The sequence below is a fragment of the Nanorana parkeri genome, unplaced genomic scaffold, assembly GCF_000935625.1.
Source record: "Nanorana parkeri isolate BGI_ZX_2015 unplaced genomic scaffold, ASM93562v1 scaffold343, whole genome shotgun sequence".
In the NCBI taxonomy this organism is placed as follows: domain Eukaryota; kingdom Metazoa; phylum Chordata; class Amphibia; order Anura; family Dicroglossidae; genus Nanorana; species Nanorana parkeri.
In genome coordinates this window covers 1,210,948-1,227,997 of record NW_017306611.1, presented here as the reverse complement: position 1 = coordinate 1,227,997, position 17,050 = coordinate 1,210,948, and the positions used below count along the sequence as shown (strand labels likewise).

The 17,050-nt window shown below is 40.8% G+C and overlaps 1 protein-coding gene across 1 annotated transcript in view; it reads left to right on the top strand.

The window, feature by feature from the left end:
• ZNRF3 (zinc and ring finger 3) overlaps positions 1-17,050 on the top strand; it is a 153,188-nt gene that overhangs the window by 80,459 nt on the left and 55,679 nt on the right. The window contains exon 2 of the mRNA XM_018558491.1: positions 16,736-16,861. Within this exon, the coding sequence (XP_018413993.1) occupies positions 16,736-16,861 (126 nt within the window). The remainder of the gene's footprint in view (positions 1-16,735; positions 16,862-17,050) is intronic.

The following is a 17,050-nucleotide window of genomic DNA, read 5'->3' as shown; positions in this document are numbered from 1 at the left end:
AATGCACCCAAAAACACTTCTTTCTTCTTATTCCTGATTGTGACTAGAACCCCTTTCTTGTTGTTTAAACCTATTTGCCGACTCATAATCAGCTGTCGAGGGGTTTCTGGGTATATGGTTGCCTTCCTCCTAGATTTGGAAGGTAGATGGTATTGGTTACATTTTTCATCTGTAAACGTTATTTGCTTGCTTGGTCATTCCAGATTTGTATATTCCTAGGCTGTATAAAAGTGGCTGCTTTGACTACAATTACCACTTCAAAAATGTTTATGTTGGAGCTCAACAGGCTAAAGTAGACCGATGGCTTCTCATTAAAACAAAAGTGCGGCAGCACTTAATTATGTGAATGAATAAGTGTGTTTTGTATTTACATTTTTCTCCACCCCTCCCTCTGCAAAGTCCCACAAATACCAGTTGATCCTGCCAATGAAGTCCTGTGATGGTGTGGCAACAATGCTGCACTGCTCCTGAAAGAATTTACATACGAATGATAAAAAAATTAGCACAAAAATGCCAAGGGAATGAAGGTGTTAATAAAAACTAGGCTTCACTAAGGCTTAACCCTTTCGCTGCCACCGGTGTATGGCATTGTATACGGCGGAACACAACTGCTTGCAGCTGGCAACGTCAGTATGCCATACGTCGGTGGCTTTTACCCTTCTGCTAGAAGCTCATCGTTGCTTTAGCAACCTTGAACTTATACCAGAAGGGTTCCCCTGAATCTCCCCTGTAAAAAAATAGCTGTCATCAGAGGCTGAGATGCCGTTAAAGACAGCTGTTAACATAGATTCCATCCCCCCCACACGCTGGCACCGAAGGAGGGAGAGCTGTCTGCTGTCAGGATAGGAGAGCAGTGACGCTGTCATCCTGTCAGTTTCAGTGTGCGTGACTGAGCGGAGGATTTGTAAATATCTGTGGTATTTACCGTTCCTCTGGGTGCAGAGCAAACTCTGGCATGATCAGGTGATCACTCCAGTGTTTGTAAACAACTGGGGGCACATAGTACTATGTGTCCCCAGTTATAAATGAACAGGAAGTGCTTTACATTTTCTGAATGGGTAGTGGCACTCAGAGCAGAGGCTTCTACCCATTCATAACTGGATGATAATAAATATTTTACCATCACCAGTTTCTGAATGAATGGGAAGCCTCTGTTCTGAGTGCTTACCATTCATTTAGAACAGAGGCTGCAGAAAAAGTGATTAAGGATTCTGTCCCCAATTTATTTTTCTATTTCAAAAAGGGAATGTCAGGGGTCTGTTTTAGACCCCTGATATTTCCCCAAAGCCCCCTGCCAAAAGTAAAAAAAAAAAAACCCGCAACCCCCCACACACACAGATAACATACACGTGCAACAGTGTGCACTATATTGTGCTGTATGCCATGCACATGCGGTGCGTTGTTAGAACGCATCACAGTGCTTGATTTTCTTTTTTTTCTTTTTGAAATAACATTAATTTAACCGTGGCAGCGCACGGCAAAGTGTTGTGATGCATTGCTGTGCGTTGTCATACGCCGTATTACGATTTAAATGTGTGCTTGTATCTTTTTATTACAACACACACACCAACACAGCGCGCAAATGATTTTTAACACTTATTTACAGTTTTGCGTTACTTAATTTTTTTTGTCGTTTCACAAAAAGGCGCAATTTTAAATTTACAAATATTTGTTATTTATGTACACAATACAGTTTTATCTTTTTAGATTTAGTCGGAAAAGTTTTTATTTGTGCATGGGTACTGATTTTAGTGTGCTTTTATCAATTGAATTGTGTATTTTTATCGGTTTCATATTAATTTGATAAACATTTGCACAATTATCTACAAAAGACACAGAACCTACAAAATTAGTAGCACCGTCTTTTTATTCTACCGGGCCTGCGCTTTCAGAAAATATTAAAAAAAAAAAAAATGATTTTTCATATCACTATGCTCTGTTTACAGGGAGCACATAGATATTCAGATAAAAAGCAGGTGCCTATTAGACGTACAGCAGAGCAGAGTGCAACTAGTTACACAGGGAGAGTCATGATCTCCCTGTGTAATCTGCAGGGCTGAGCTATAACCCAATTTTTTTAACATGCATCTTCATGGTGTTGTGTTTTTTGTTTTGTTATGTTTTACATACATACATACATACATACATACATACATACATACATACATCTTTTACATTTTGGCTTTTGCTTGCACACCTATGGGACATTTCATTGTTCTGACCCTTTTAATAGCATGGAACTGGCAGAACAAGCTAGTGACCTTCCAGTCACTTCTAGCTACCCAGTTCAGTCATAATAAAGGGACCCCATTTATTTATACTAAAGCATGCCTATAGAAACCTATAATCTGCTGGAGCTGTTGTTCTGTAGGGCTCTGTAGAAATAGTCTGCATAAATAAACCAGATGTAAATTGGCAGGTTGGTTCTGCATCTTATTTTAAGGGATGCATCCACCCTAAATTGATTTTTTTTTAATAGATTGCAGTGAGTTCATTCTCTGTATTCCTTGGTTCTGCCCGCTAGAAGTGTCACTACAACTAAAAAGCCAATACAATGATATCCCTGCTTGTGCCTGTCTGCTTGCACTGTCCCCAAAATAGCAGAGACTTGGCTCAGTTACCATTGATCACTACATTAGAGCACCACTGGAGGAAAAAAAATACCATTACTGGGGTGCAGTACTCAAGAGACTTGCTTATTGAGTTTATGTAGTGTGAGTGCATAGGGTCCAGTGGAGAAATTCTGCACACCTGTCACCATACTGCTACTAAAATGACCAATGCAAGATTTTAGTATAGTATTGCACAGTTATTAAAGAGGAACTTTACCCATATCTTCAAAATAACAACCAAGGCACCTTTAAATATGTTTAGTAATAACAATCTACAAACACGTACTGCTAGATAATTTCAGGCTTTTCATTCTTTGCATACCTTATTTATCTTTTCCTCCCCATGCTTCTGACAGTGGACATTTTTACTCAGGGCAGGTTATTATATCTCGCTTTACTCCCTGGAGCTCTGCCACATGGGGCTAGGACATGTGACCATGCACATCATCTCGGGAGGAAAATGCCTTTCCCTTAAATCTTGTGAGATTACAGATGAGATTTCCCAGCAATGCTCTGCTGATGTAACCGTCTCAGGATGCAATGATTGGGCACGATTACCTAATTTTTGCCAAACCAGCCAGGAAGTGGAAAACAAGAAATTGTAGGTTAAAGAAAGATGTTTAACTAATGAATGTAAGATGATTTCATATCGGCACGCAAAGCTGCAGTCTGAGGTGATTTTTAGTCAAAAGGGGTGAAGGGCCACTTTAGGTTTAAAATGTGAAATTACTAATGAGTAGGGATGCACCGATACTTTTCAGATACCAGTGCCCATACTTGGCATTTTCATGAGAACTGGCAAGGTTGCAGCTGGGACCTGGCTCTGGCGCTCCACCCTGTCCTGAAATCAATAGTCTGTATTGTTTTAGAAAAGCTGTTACATGACAATAAACAAAAATGTATCAGTACTCGTAATTACTTGGGAAAGTATCAGTACTTGTACTTACAAATCTGGTATCGGTGCATCCCTTTATATATGTTTATAAAAACAAAATCATACATTAAAACAGGGATGTACAAATCCCAGGAGCTCCGTGTGCTCCTTACAAATGACAGCTGCCTCCTAACGTTTGAGTTTTTCCTCTAGTCTAGTCTTGGAGCTGGAAAAGTATCTGTACTTGTACTTGTACCGAGTACGGTACTTGGTATCGGCGCATCCCTACTAATGAGAGTCCTTGTTTCAGCAATCAAGGAATTTAAAAAGGGTTTGATGTGGAATACAAATGAGTTGAATTGCCTGGCAGATTAGTTTGTCTCTGTTGAACCCCAGGGACAAGATGAGAAGTGTCAGTCATTTTCGGACCTGTAAGGTTCTCACTAATGCGATAGTAGCGGCAAGTTGGGAAATCTAGTTAGGGTGTGCAGCCATTGCATTCCCTTGTGGATGTAAGAAGACATTCGCGGAATCAGTTCTAACTATGTCTTAACATAGTTTAATGTAAACACTTCCCATGTAAAAAAATGACAAACTCACAATTAGTGCTATATGCTCATCGGCAACATTCAGTAACCTCCCTTGAGTCTTGTTTTGTGAAAACAGTGAAGTGTAAGTAATTTTTCAGTAGCCAAACTGTTCTTTAGCATATGTAAAGCGGAGATGAAAATGACTTCCTCTCTGGAGACCGTTTAAAGTACTTATTATTGCAGGTATTGACTGTGTTTTTGTAGAACTCAGTGTACTCATTGCCAGTTTTGTGAATAGTCATGGTTTGCTTGTTCATTAAAGTTACCATGTGTTGTGTTTGACCTTTAAGCAACCTTCATGTGGTGATATTTTTCACTCTATGTCCAGTTTCCTGCTGCATTCACTTCCAGGGTGAGAAGCAGTATATTTTAGCTAAACAATCAAGTATTGGGTCAGGTTTATGGCATAACCAAACTTCAGTTTTAATGGATTTTTCCATATTTCACCTGCACAGTGAAAGCTACGGTCAAAAAGGGCAAGCAGTGGGCCAATAACTAGTCACCAGTATTGTCTGTATTCACCCTGCAGCTGATGTCTCAGTGTGGAGGCAGCCATCTTGGGAGAGTAGCAAGGCTTTGCTGCTTCTCGTCAGTGTCCCCCCCCCCCCCCCCTCCCCGTTGACTGGTGGAGGACTGATCAAGAAACAGTAGTAAAAACGAATACACACCAATCCACAGAAGCAGGGAAATCCTTTAACTGCTGGTCTTCAGGTACAACTTCCCCTCCAGCAAGGAGCACAGTAACGAGCACAGTAATATTCTTACCAATTCTCACTCCAAATTTTTTTAGATGCTATATATACCCTCATAGCTGTACATCTGCAGTGTGATTACAGGAGTGTTGAGGCATGGTCACATGATAGGAAATGTGCTGGTATTTTGCAGGAGGAATTCAGTTTAGGGGTAAAACTATCAGGGTGCTGCTTAAGAACAATTAACATTTCAAAATTTCCCCGCCAAAAATAAAATAAAAAAATCTTCACTTTAATGTTGACTCATACCCTAAACATGCTTTTCAGTCTCCTTCTATACTTTGTACGTATACTGTACTCCTATGCTATTGCATAGATTGCTACTATGTTCTCAGAAATCAAAATGTTTGAATAGAATTTACTGCAGAATTCCAAATCACATTTATTTGTCATATTAATCTTTTCTGCAAAATTTGGTCATGTTGGATATCAATGCTTCTCCATTTTCTTTGCATAAGAGTAGAATGTTGCTCCCAGTATCTACCACCAGCCCACTGTAGTATAGGTTAATGTGCTATAGGTTTTTTTTTTCTTTTTTCTTTTTTCACTTTAGTACTTTTAATTTGTACTCCATTAGAGAGAATCACCCTTTCTAATTGTCCTGATCACCAATGTCACTGGGAATTAAATTAAAAATTCAATTCAAAATTTTCGGTTGCCACCAAAACAGGAATATTAGGGAGATTTTCCAGCAGGGACATTTGTTCCCATGACAGCTGTCTAAGACTGCATATCTATCGCATTGGTAAGATGTCCTCTCACGTTCTGTTAAGTCTTCAGGACAGGAAGTGATGAGAAATCTCCCAAATGAGAGGCAAAAAGAAACAACCTGACGGTAGTTTAATCCTCTTCTACTCTATCCAAAATGGGGAAAAAGTTCTGGCTTTAGATCTACGTTAAGGTGGCTTCTTCATATATTATCAGCCATGAGTAGGACCCTAGATCTGGTCCCTTTTTCTTAGACAGAGTTCTTTGTATGCTTAACTGGAATGTCAAACGTTGGGCGTTAACCTAAGTAGGGCTGCAACAACAACTTCTCGATATTCAATTATGAGAATAGTTGGTAACTATTCTCATTATCGGTTAGGAGAGAGATTTTTTTAATGCAACCAATCGATTAGTTGAAAAAAATAATCGGGCAACTAATCAATTATGAAAATAATCGTTAGCTGCAGGCCTAAACCTAAATGTTCGTTCTAAGACTTGTGCATTTAGGTGAAGGTATTTGACCAAATTTGAATGAAATTTGCTGTCAGCTTGTATATTTTAATAATTCACTGATCCCATACAAAAAGCAGTGGTATGCATTTTTTTTTGCAATTCATTCTTTGGGAGCAGCTTGCTCAGAGGCCTGTACTCTAGACCAACCAATAAAATTCTGTTCTCATTTCATGCTCAGGGATGAGGACAGGGAGCTATTACAGAGTAACAGCAGTTCGCTGACATGCAGAAAGGGACTGCCATTATTGTCTGGCAATTTTTTTTTACTTGGGTGCCACCTGTGTGTTTACAATTTGGCCGAAGTGAAGTGCGGCCTGCGGCAACTATAGGTAGGCCACACTGCTGTAAACGTGACTCTAGCGAAAATGAGTTTTTTTGTTTTTGTACGGAGTGGGGTAGGGATTAAATATACCTGTCAGGTTTTACTGTTGTCTGTGACTCCATTGTGTAACTTTACCCCTTCCTTTCTGACAGCAAGTGTCCATAATTCTCAAGTGGGAGCACAGGGCAACAAAGCATAACTAGATGTATGAGAGCTGATACTTGCAGAGCTTAGAACAGGGGTAGATAAGCCTTATGTGATTTGTAGTTCAACAATAACTGGAGGGCCTATGTTTGGCTACCCCTGCCCTGGAGGAAGGGTGTTATGGGGTTCTTAAAAATGCACCTATAGACATAGAGCCACTATAAATACAACCTACCCTTTCCTTGTTTCATCTTTCCCTTACTGCCTCTGCAGTATCATGAAAGGTAAGATATGCAGAAATCTGGGCAGCCAAGAGTGGGTTTGATGTAGGTCACATGACAAGAAAGTTGGGGCTATTTTACTATTTTGGCGGTGACCTCCTTAGTGGTAATCAACATGGAGTGGTGCAAAGCCAGTTCTTCAGAACAGAAGATAACACACGTCCTTTCATGTAGTTTGAAATGTTGATGATACCGTTCACATTGGAGGTGAGGAGATTAAGGGGGGATATGATTTCCATGTACAAAATGTTCAACGGTGGTAACAACATTAGCGATAAACTGTTTAAAATTAACTCCATTACAAAAACTAGAGGCCATCACCTAAAATTGGTGGGAAAAAAATTCCAGCACAAGGGGCGAAGGGGGTTCTTCACAGTAAGATCAGTTAGGGTCCGGAACTCACTGCCACAGGCGGTGATTTCAGCAAAGAATGTGGAATTGTTCAAGAAACTTTTGGACGATTTCTTAAGGGACCGTAATATACAGGGGTACAGGTACTCCTAGAATGAGATCCTAATAGGTTGGACTTGATGGACTAATGTCTTTATTCAACCTCAAATACTATGTATGTACAGTAACTATGTAACCGTTGGTGTATTATCTTTTTTTTTATTATTATTTTTTCATGGAAGGTTCATACTGATAAAGCAGTCTTGTCTATCCATCGACATGGCACCTTTGTTGGTGTTTTATGTTTAAAAATAGATGCACTTATGGTGCTGAAAAACAGACGTTTTCTGTGAACACACAATGGTACATGCTGTAATGTTAAAGGGCTATTCTTCAGTGTTTGTTGCTACACTGCTGCAAGCGGTTGCCTCATGTTGTTACCATTCTACTGTCACCGTCACTCCCAACAACTTTGCCTTCCAGTCACTGTGCCCAGAGTGACACTTGTTAGCTGCAGCTGGCAGCACCCTAATTCCATTCATTTCTTTTGTTTTGGTATTATGCCATTCAAAACAGTAGAGCTGACAACTGCGTGTTGTAACCACTCCTTAATCCAGGGCTCCTCAGTCCAGCAAAATAATGGACATGCAGAGCAAATGTGAAAAGTAAGTGGTGCAGAGCTGTTCTAATGTGTCATGTACAGTACATGTTTTTCTTTTCTTTCGTGGGAGGATGGTATTAAAATCATTGCTTAAAGTGACTCTATTATTACAGAGTAAAAACAGCAAGAAGAAGAGACAGTTACCTTTCTAGCAACCCATACCTTTAAGTACATCAGCAATGCTGCTCCCTAGCCACTTCAGGTATTAACATCTTGGGGTCTGTGAATACCCGATACCTCTGCTACTTGCAGTGGCTTCTTTTACCGCCTTGTACATCAACACATGGCAAGCTTTCAGGAGGAACCACTTTGTGCGGTGGGGAAAACAGCTATTCAATTCATACAAACAATAGCAGCTGGGGAAGAGCTTCATGGCAGTATTTTAAGCCTTGGGTTGCCTGAAAGGAAGGCATAGCGCATCTTATATTCAGGTGTCTCCTTTCTGTTTTGAACCTGGATCTCTTTAAAGGTACATGCCAGCCATAATTGTAGCCTCAAGATGGACACGGAATGCACAGTGCTTCAGTTTTTCATCAGGATATTGGTGTATTGCTCTAGTCTGCTGGTTATCCTGAAACACACCTTCTGATAATCCTGGAACACACTTTTTGCAGTTCTTGCATACAGAAAAAAAAAACTAACAAAAAAAAAAAGGTTCCTCACAGCCACCTGTCAGATTCAGATGTGCCTTGGAAATGTCGGTTGTTAGTTGATGGTCATAAAGCATAACCAAACCCCAAAGCACAAATGCAATATGCTGCAGTTTTCGTATTGTCAGGCTAAGAACAGTTTCAGCAAGTATAGAAAATACCTGTTGTTGCATGAAATGCCGAGTCCTTATCACAAACATGCTCTACTAGTCCCATCAATTTACCATGTATTCAAAATGAACAAAGACAGACATATTTAAAGTCTAGCTTGTGTTACAACCATTGCTCCTTCCATAGTTGCAAGGAAGAAATAAGTGTACCCTCTAAGGGACAGGACCAGTAGATGCGGGTGAAGAGAGGCCAGTGTGTACAAAGGAGCTGTACATACACGCAGAAAAGAGGTTTGATGGATCTGGGGAGTCGTACACAGCCAGAGGACAGGGGTAACAGATCTGAGGAGCTGCAGAAGAGAGGTTTGAGAGCTTTGAGAAGCAGCGCACAACGAGAACGAGAAGTGGATTTGGTTGGTGGCTGAGTGCTGCCCTCATTCCACTGTGTGCCATATTGTGGTAGCGGGGAAATAGCGCACTCTGCCACGCACTATGGACATTAAAGGGTAAGTTCAGTTTCCCAAGTAATTTGAGAAAATGGAATTACCCACTTAAATCTGTCCAACTCCAAATACCCCAACCCCCCCCCGCTATACTGAGCTATACGGTTTTGGTATCGGTTATGGTTCTTAATTATTATAAAGAAACTGCCCAAAAATCATTCGTCTGTGTTGTGTTAGAAAAAATGTCACATGTCCCTTTAAGAAAAAGTAGTATCGGTAATTGGTATCGGCAAGTACCTGAGGGAAAGTACGTGTACTTAGTCTTGAAAACATGGGATCGGGACATCCCTACTACAGGGTTATGATGGCCAAGTTGGGCTGACAGAGTTAGAGACAGTATTGCTTGTAGGCTGAATGAAAATGTGTATATACAGGTGAAACTCGAATAATTAGAATATCGTGCAAAGTTCATTTATTAAACTAATGCAACTTAAAAGGTGAAACTAATATATGAGATAGACTCATTACATGCAAAGCAAGATAGTTCAAGCCGTGATTTGTCATAATTGTGATGATTATTGCTTACAGCTCATGAAAACCCCAAGAACCCCAAATCCACAACCTCAAAAAAGTAGATTACATGCAATCAATAAAACAAGGATTGTTCATAGAACAATATCGGACCTCTGAAAAGTACAAGCATGCATATGTACTCAGTACTTGGTTTGGGCCCCTTTTGCAGCACTTACTGCAATTACTTTTGCACGATATTCTAATTATTCGAGTTTCACCTGTACAGTATATGTCAGGTGGATTCCCAATTAGAAAGAAACATTTCAAAATGAATATGCCATACAATGGTCAGAAGTAGATAAGATGAGTTGTGACTTAGAATTATTCCTTGTGCAAAACACGCATCTGTTATTTAAATCCCACAAAGTAGTGGTTTCAAATTCCCATTATGTATGTACCATTGTAGGTTCAGTCTCAAACAAAAGGGATCATTCTGCCCTTTTGTGGCAATAAGGAGATGTTCTGCATGACACATAAGGAGCAGTGCTGGCAGCAGACAAGATGAAAAGCCAAGTGCAGCAAGACAATGGCAATTACTGTGTACCTGTTCTTCTGTGCTGGAGATGCCAAGTCAAGGACCAGTGTTGGCAGTGCCAGCAAATACTAAGTTACCAAACCAGTAGAGTCAGGTTACTTGGCATTACCCTTTCTGTGTCTGAATTTTTTTCAGTTGATTCATGAATAATGTTTCCTTCTCATTATTTTATTACTTGTCTGTTTTATTATTCTGTTTGTTGAGATTAAAATGTAAAACATTTATACAGAACCGGTACATAAAAATAGTGTGTGTTCTACTTTCTAAAGCAGCCACAGCCTAAATAGAAAAGCCTGCCCCCTGCCAGCATCTGTAGAGTGGAACTCTAAGCAGTGATCTGATTGCAAGTCCAGCATGTCCCCTAATGATGAGACTTGTAGCTCTGCAGTCAGCAAAGCTCATTCTTTCAACTTATTGGAGACCTCTGGAATTTACTCAGGGGTAAGATGGACCTCTGCAGAGAGATTACTACCACAGCAAAGGACCCTTTCTGCAGAATGCTGGCAAGACACATGCTTTTTTACTTGGGCTGTGGCTGAATTTATAAGAAGACAAAACTATACCAGCCTTTTGGTTTGATGCATCTGCAATGTATTTAGCTAATTTAAACCTTTTCTCTTGATATCTGCCTTTGTGAATCAACTTTTACAGTAGCATTCAAACTGGCAGATGGAAAGGCAGCACTAGATGCCAATTACGTATGTTGATTGCTAATATACTGACAAGGTATATGCGGACAGTGGTTAGGAGCAGGGTGAGGAGCTCTTCAGGCTACTGCTGTTTTTCAAGTATCCAATCACAGGCTGGGGCAGGATGGTGACCAAGCCACCTGGCTTTCTGATTAGCCAGAAAGCTGTCTCCATGCTCCCTCGTCACCAAGTGGCGAGGAAGCATGGAGACGGCTTTCTGGCCAATAGAGAAGCTGGGGGGCAGGTAATGACTCTCCACCCGGCTTCCTGATTGGCCAGATTCCTGACCAATCAGGAAGCCGGGCGGCGAGTCATTAAATGCCGCCCGGCTACCTGATTGGCTGGGAAACCAGCTCCATGCTCCCTCGTCACCAGGTGCATGGTGACGGCTTCGTGGCTAATCAGAAAGCCCGCTTCCTGATTGGCCGGGAAGCCGGCTCCATGCTCGATCGGCCTGTAATGACTAGCCGCTAGGCTTCCTGATACCGGAAGTTCCGGTATTGGGATAAGTATCGGAGCATTTGGGCGAGTATTCGCCCAAATACTCGGTATCGGTACCGATACTAATATCGGTGCATCCCTAATACTTGCATGAAAAGTGTAAAGTAAATTTAGCAACTGCTCTGAAGATTGCTTTTGGAGCAACCAGGAATAACAATATGTCAGTGTAAAATGACTCTGACAACTGAGAAGAGCTTTGTTAAGTACTATTTGTAATGAAACTAACCGCATACTAGAACTCACACATAATTCCAGAAAAGCAACAACCTTTACTGTTACTTTGCTTGAGCACTCAGTATTATGGGGAAGAATTATTAAAATAAAACTGCATCTATATGTGACCACTTCTGAACATTGTAGCTTACAGGAGAGGAAGAAGCCAAGTACCCAGAATGAAATTCCCAGTTCTGCTCAGCAACATGCTGGTAGTGAGATGGATATTATGTCCTGTATTGGATAGTAGATTCGCTGCCTTTAGAAGAAAAGTAGATGCACAGCATTTCCTTCTTTGCTGCAGGTTTCCTTTTAGCTATATATAACTGCCCCACGTGCTTTCCTGCTTTGGTCTGCAACCCATGATCTCCAATGCAGCCCAGTGAAAGTCCTAGTAGTTCCAGTTATGGGCCACATGTGTACCCACCTGTAATGGAAAGCTTGGTGACACATGGGACATGCGCCTAGCTTTTTTTTAACGATTCACCTCAGTGATCTTTTTTTTTTTTTGTACAGCAGCATGTCTGCCTTTTTTTTTTTTTTTTTTTAATTAACCTGGAATTTTTCTTGTCTGGTAATATTTAAGGTGCTAATTTCCTAAAAGGATCGTTTTCTGTTTGTTGAGGATGTATTTGTCGGATGTGAAAAAACGGCAGCAGTTGTTTTCTACAGATGTGTGATATTTGGACAGAGGGAATCTAACCTAAATATTTAAGTTCTAGAGCCAGTGATATGGACTTTAAGATGGTGTGAAATATTTGAAGAATTGTGCCATTCAGTAAATGCGTGGATGCCCGGCAGCTCACCTGTGACCCCACAGATATATTACATATAGTTTTGTTCTTTTACAGCCACAGACGAGAACCCTTCTCTGTTTATGTGAAATTATAGAAATCATTTGTTTTGTTCAGGAGGAAAACTAGGAATCATAGGGCCCCCCCCCAGCAGGGAAAATAAAACACCATTGTACAATACCCAAAATAGCATGACGGGTTACAAAGGACTAAAGCTGACACAGAGGTGATGAGGTAAATATTGATCTGTGGTGGGGAGGATGGGCTCAGCACAGTGTTTAGAATAGAGTGGTGTAGAATGGAAAATGTTGTCTGTGTGATACTGCAGATTGCATTGCATGGGGCGGTATAAAATATAAAACGTGCACTCCACTGCACAGAATGAGTCAGGGTGGGATATAAAATGCATGGAGGGATGCAGTGGGAAATTCAAAATGTCCATCAGAGGTTATATAATGAGGCCATATAGGAAAGGGAACATACACTATTGCATACAGAATAAGGCAACATACAGCGTGGCACACAGTATAAGTGAGGTGCAGAATATGGAATGAAGGGGTGCACATTAGGGAATGTACAGCATGGAACACAGAATGAGGCGTGCAGTAGGAAATGTATTTTATATCCGTGTAATGAGGCAGTACAGAATAGGGAATGTACAGCATGGCATACGGAATGAAGCTGTGCAGTATAGGGAATGTACAGCATGGCATATGGAATAAAGTGGTGCAGAATAGGGAATGTACAGCATGGCATACAGAATGAAGCTGTGCAGTATAGGCAATGTACAGCATGGCATACGGAATGAAGCTGTGCAGAATAGAGAATGTACAGCATGGCATACGGAATGAAGCTGTGCAGAATAGGGAATGTACAGCATGGCATGCGAAATGAAGCTGTGCAGAATAGGGAATGTACAGCATGGCATACGGAATAAAGTGGTGCAGAATAGGGAATGTACAGCATGGCATACAGAATGAAGCTGTGCAGTATAGGGAATGTACAGCATGGCATATGGAATAAAGTGGTGCAGAATAGGGAATGTACAGCATGGCATACAGAATGAAGCTGTGCAGTATAGGCAATGTACAGCATGGCATACGGAATGAAGCTGTGCAGAATAGGGAATGTACAGCATGGCATACAGAATGAAGCTGTGCAGTATAGGGAATGTACAGCATGGCATGCGGAATGAAATGATGCACAACAGTGAACGTATACCAATGTGACATAGTGATTACAGAATACATCAAAAATGGCTTGCTGGTGCATAGGCTGACCTCATCCAAACGTCCATCATTGAGACAGTTAATTGGAGACAGCAGGTAGGGGAACTACCACTGCCCACATGCTCAGTCTTTCACAGTTTTAGATGATCTCATCAGTCAGAGCCGCAGAGGAAATGAGTAATGGAGGCCTTCCTGTGCCGGCTTTAGTGTTTACAGGTGACAGTGGCAAGTTGGTGAGCTATCATAGCAGGTCTCATGCTGATGGATGCGTGCTGGAGGCACAATTTAAGCGATTATAGATATAACGGGCAGGTAAGGATTGATGGTCTTCCTTTCCCCCACCACCTCTCATCCCTGGGGCCTTATTGTCACTAGTGTTATAATTGTATAGTGTGAGTGATATTGTCCCCTCAGAAGGTTTCCCTTATCTATCTTCAATATTTGTATTTCATATTTGGTAAGGTATGCTAATTCCAATGACATTTGTGATGCCACTAAACCTTGTTCTACTGATTTTAGGTTTATTTAGTATGTGGAAGAGTGTGTGCAGTAGACAATAGCAGTCGATCACAATTCATCTCTATCTGAACAGACTCTTGTTGCTGACCACAGAGTTCCTATCCATTACTACACTTTTACATATACCTCTCATTTGAGGCTTGTCAAAAACAAAACTGAATCAAAACATTCGTAATATAATGCCAAGACAATCCATATCCCAAAGAATTTGTAGCAATGTTGTGAAGATTAATAGCATTTGTTAAACACATATACATAAAGAATACCAAAAAAAAATCTTTGTGTACAGCAATGTATTCCGCTCGCTCATGCCATTTTGAAGTTTATGTATCACTCATATTGGGGTACTGATGTGAAAATGTTTGGATCAATATCACAGCTGCCTGGGCTGATCAATGGAGCATAAAGGAGATTTGTAATGAAAGTTGGACTTGTCATAAGAATGTGTGACCCATGAGAAAGATTTGAGGACAATAATTTGCCTCCATCTCCGCTCCTCACCCTGTGCACCCTCCCTACCTCTCTTCACATACACAAAACCCCCTTTTCCCCCCCTTCTTTGTTTTGTCTTTAATAAGTTAATCGGATTAAAGGCTTACAGATTTCAAAGAAACTTTTCGGCCCCCTTAAGACAGGCCATCCTCTCCCCTTTTTCTAATCTTACACATCCCCCCCAAATATTGCTGAAGAGGCAAGTCCTCCCTTTATCTGGAGCTTCATAGTAAGTAAGGAATCTGAATCCACACAGCACGTGGAGATGATCTTTTCTTTGAACATCTCCCCTCTATGAAAGTGGAACAGGTCTCCAAGATATTTAAACATTTCTTGTGTAGGTCTACTTCTGTCCATTGTTGTGTTGTAAATCTGTCATTTAGCTACGATTCATCCATATTTTATTTCATAGCAACAGTTAAAGCTTAACTCCAGACACCTTAAACAAATGTGTATTTATTTATAGATAATTCAATGTACAATACAGCTAGTGTAAGTACCAGAATCTGGTATTGGGCTCTTCTCATCCTGTGCATAACAGCACTTAGACGTAGAGAGATAGGAGCACCAGAAACCAGGCAGCCTCTGTTGCATGCACATGTGCTTACAGGAGATAACGGAGTGCTGATGATTTATTAGTGTGTTGCCAAATCGGCAACCTGCAGGTTGGGAGGTCACCCCACTGAATATTCCTGAACTCGCAGAGAAATTGGTGTCACCCTCTTGGCTTGTGCCAAATAACACATTGCTGGAAAGCATTACAAATCTTTTGGCAGAAATAGCAGTTTTGCATTTGCATATCATACCTCTATATTTAGCTTTCATGTACAGTCTGTATAGAACAAATGTATTTTACCTGTATTAATCCCAGGGCATGTTATGCACTATGAGCACTGTTTATACTAATGGTAAATACTTGCCCAACCCAGTCTAATTTATATATACTTGGCTTTGGGTCACTGGCACTTCAGCTCTTAAGAAGCGGGTATCTCCCCCAAAACTTGTTAACTCTACTGGTTTGTCCTGGGTGTGTTTTTGATTTACATAACTAATTTCCACTTTGTACATGTGAATGGGTTTAACACTTTAAGTTTTTTGATTTTATTAAACACTATTACACAAGGAGAAGCTGCTGTCTTCTGTGTTTTTTGTATTTTTTTCCAGTTTCATTTATGTGCAAAGGAAAGCTGGCCAAAATAGGGGTCTATGATTGTTCCCGAACATATCATAAATTAAAGTACCCAGATTATACGTCTGCTGTTCAGTGCATGCCAGCAGTTTGTCCCCCTTACACAATGTCGGTAGGTTTTCAGGAAATATTACCCAATTTAAAACACTCTAAAAGCCTGGTGATCCTGCCAGTTACCCTCCTAGTTTTCTCACCATCACCCAGCATGGAAGCAGATCCATGCTAACATGATCAGTTCCCCTCCTTTTTATCATGTAACGAGATCTACTGGATTGTTGCTGGTACGCGGCATGCCTGTAGTCTAGTCAGCGCGTGACATCACAGGTTGACGCACCTCCCACCCCTGCTCAGTTGATTGACCGTGGTTCCTGGCAGGAGCTTCAGTGTCACAAGAGCATGGATTCCACAGGAAAGAAAAATCATTTGCCATTCTCCTCATATGTGCCTATTTGTCATCCAGCAGCGGATACCTGAATGTCTCCTATCTAACCAGGCCCTCACCCTGCAAAAGAAGTGTCAGAATGGAGGCCTGCTCCTCCTTGACTGCTGCATTAAAATCCAATAAAAAGGTACTTTGCTGCACTTTTAACCATTTTCAAGGAGTGTTTCACATATTCATAATTTAATAGCATCTAATAGTTTTCTTTTTAATCAGGAGGTTCACATGATTTAGCATTTGTCCAATGAAATCACAAGCACAACCAAGAAGTGGTCAGGGATACGGTATATTTTATATGGTCACATTGCGTTGGACAGCAGAGTGGAATTGATGAATCAAGCTGTGAAATTATAGTAAATCCATCTCATAACTTGTCTCACTGCTCCTGTGTGCTGTTTCATGCTTTGCTGTGGCTGCGGATTGATAAATCTTCAGAATGTTATAGTAATGTGCTAAATGCTATATTGCTGTATACAGTTTTTGATCTTTGGTTGTCTTAATATTTATTACAGATGCATCCACTGGGACTTTGCAACAACAACGATGAAGAAGATTTGTACGAGTATGGCTGGGTTGGGGTGGTGAAGCTGGAACAACCTGAAATGGATCCGAAGCCTTGTCTAACTGTCTTGGGAAAGGTAAGCAGTTTGCTTGACTTTTCAGAACAATGCCGCTGACATTTTAATCTGCATTATGACATTACACAGCATTCTGTGAATGCACAAGGGGAGAGGGGGCATACAAACTACACTATTCCTTCTGTGTATGAGAGCCCCAGCTCTATACACCCAATAACCAGAAGTATAGCAAGAGCTTTACTATTCCTT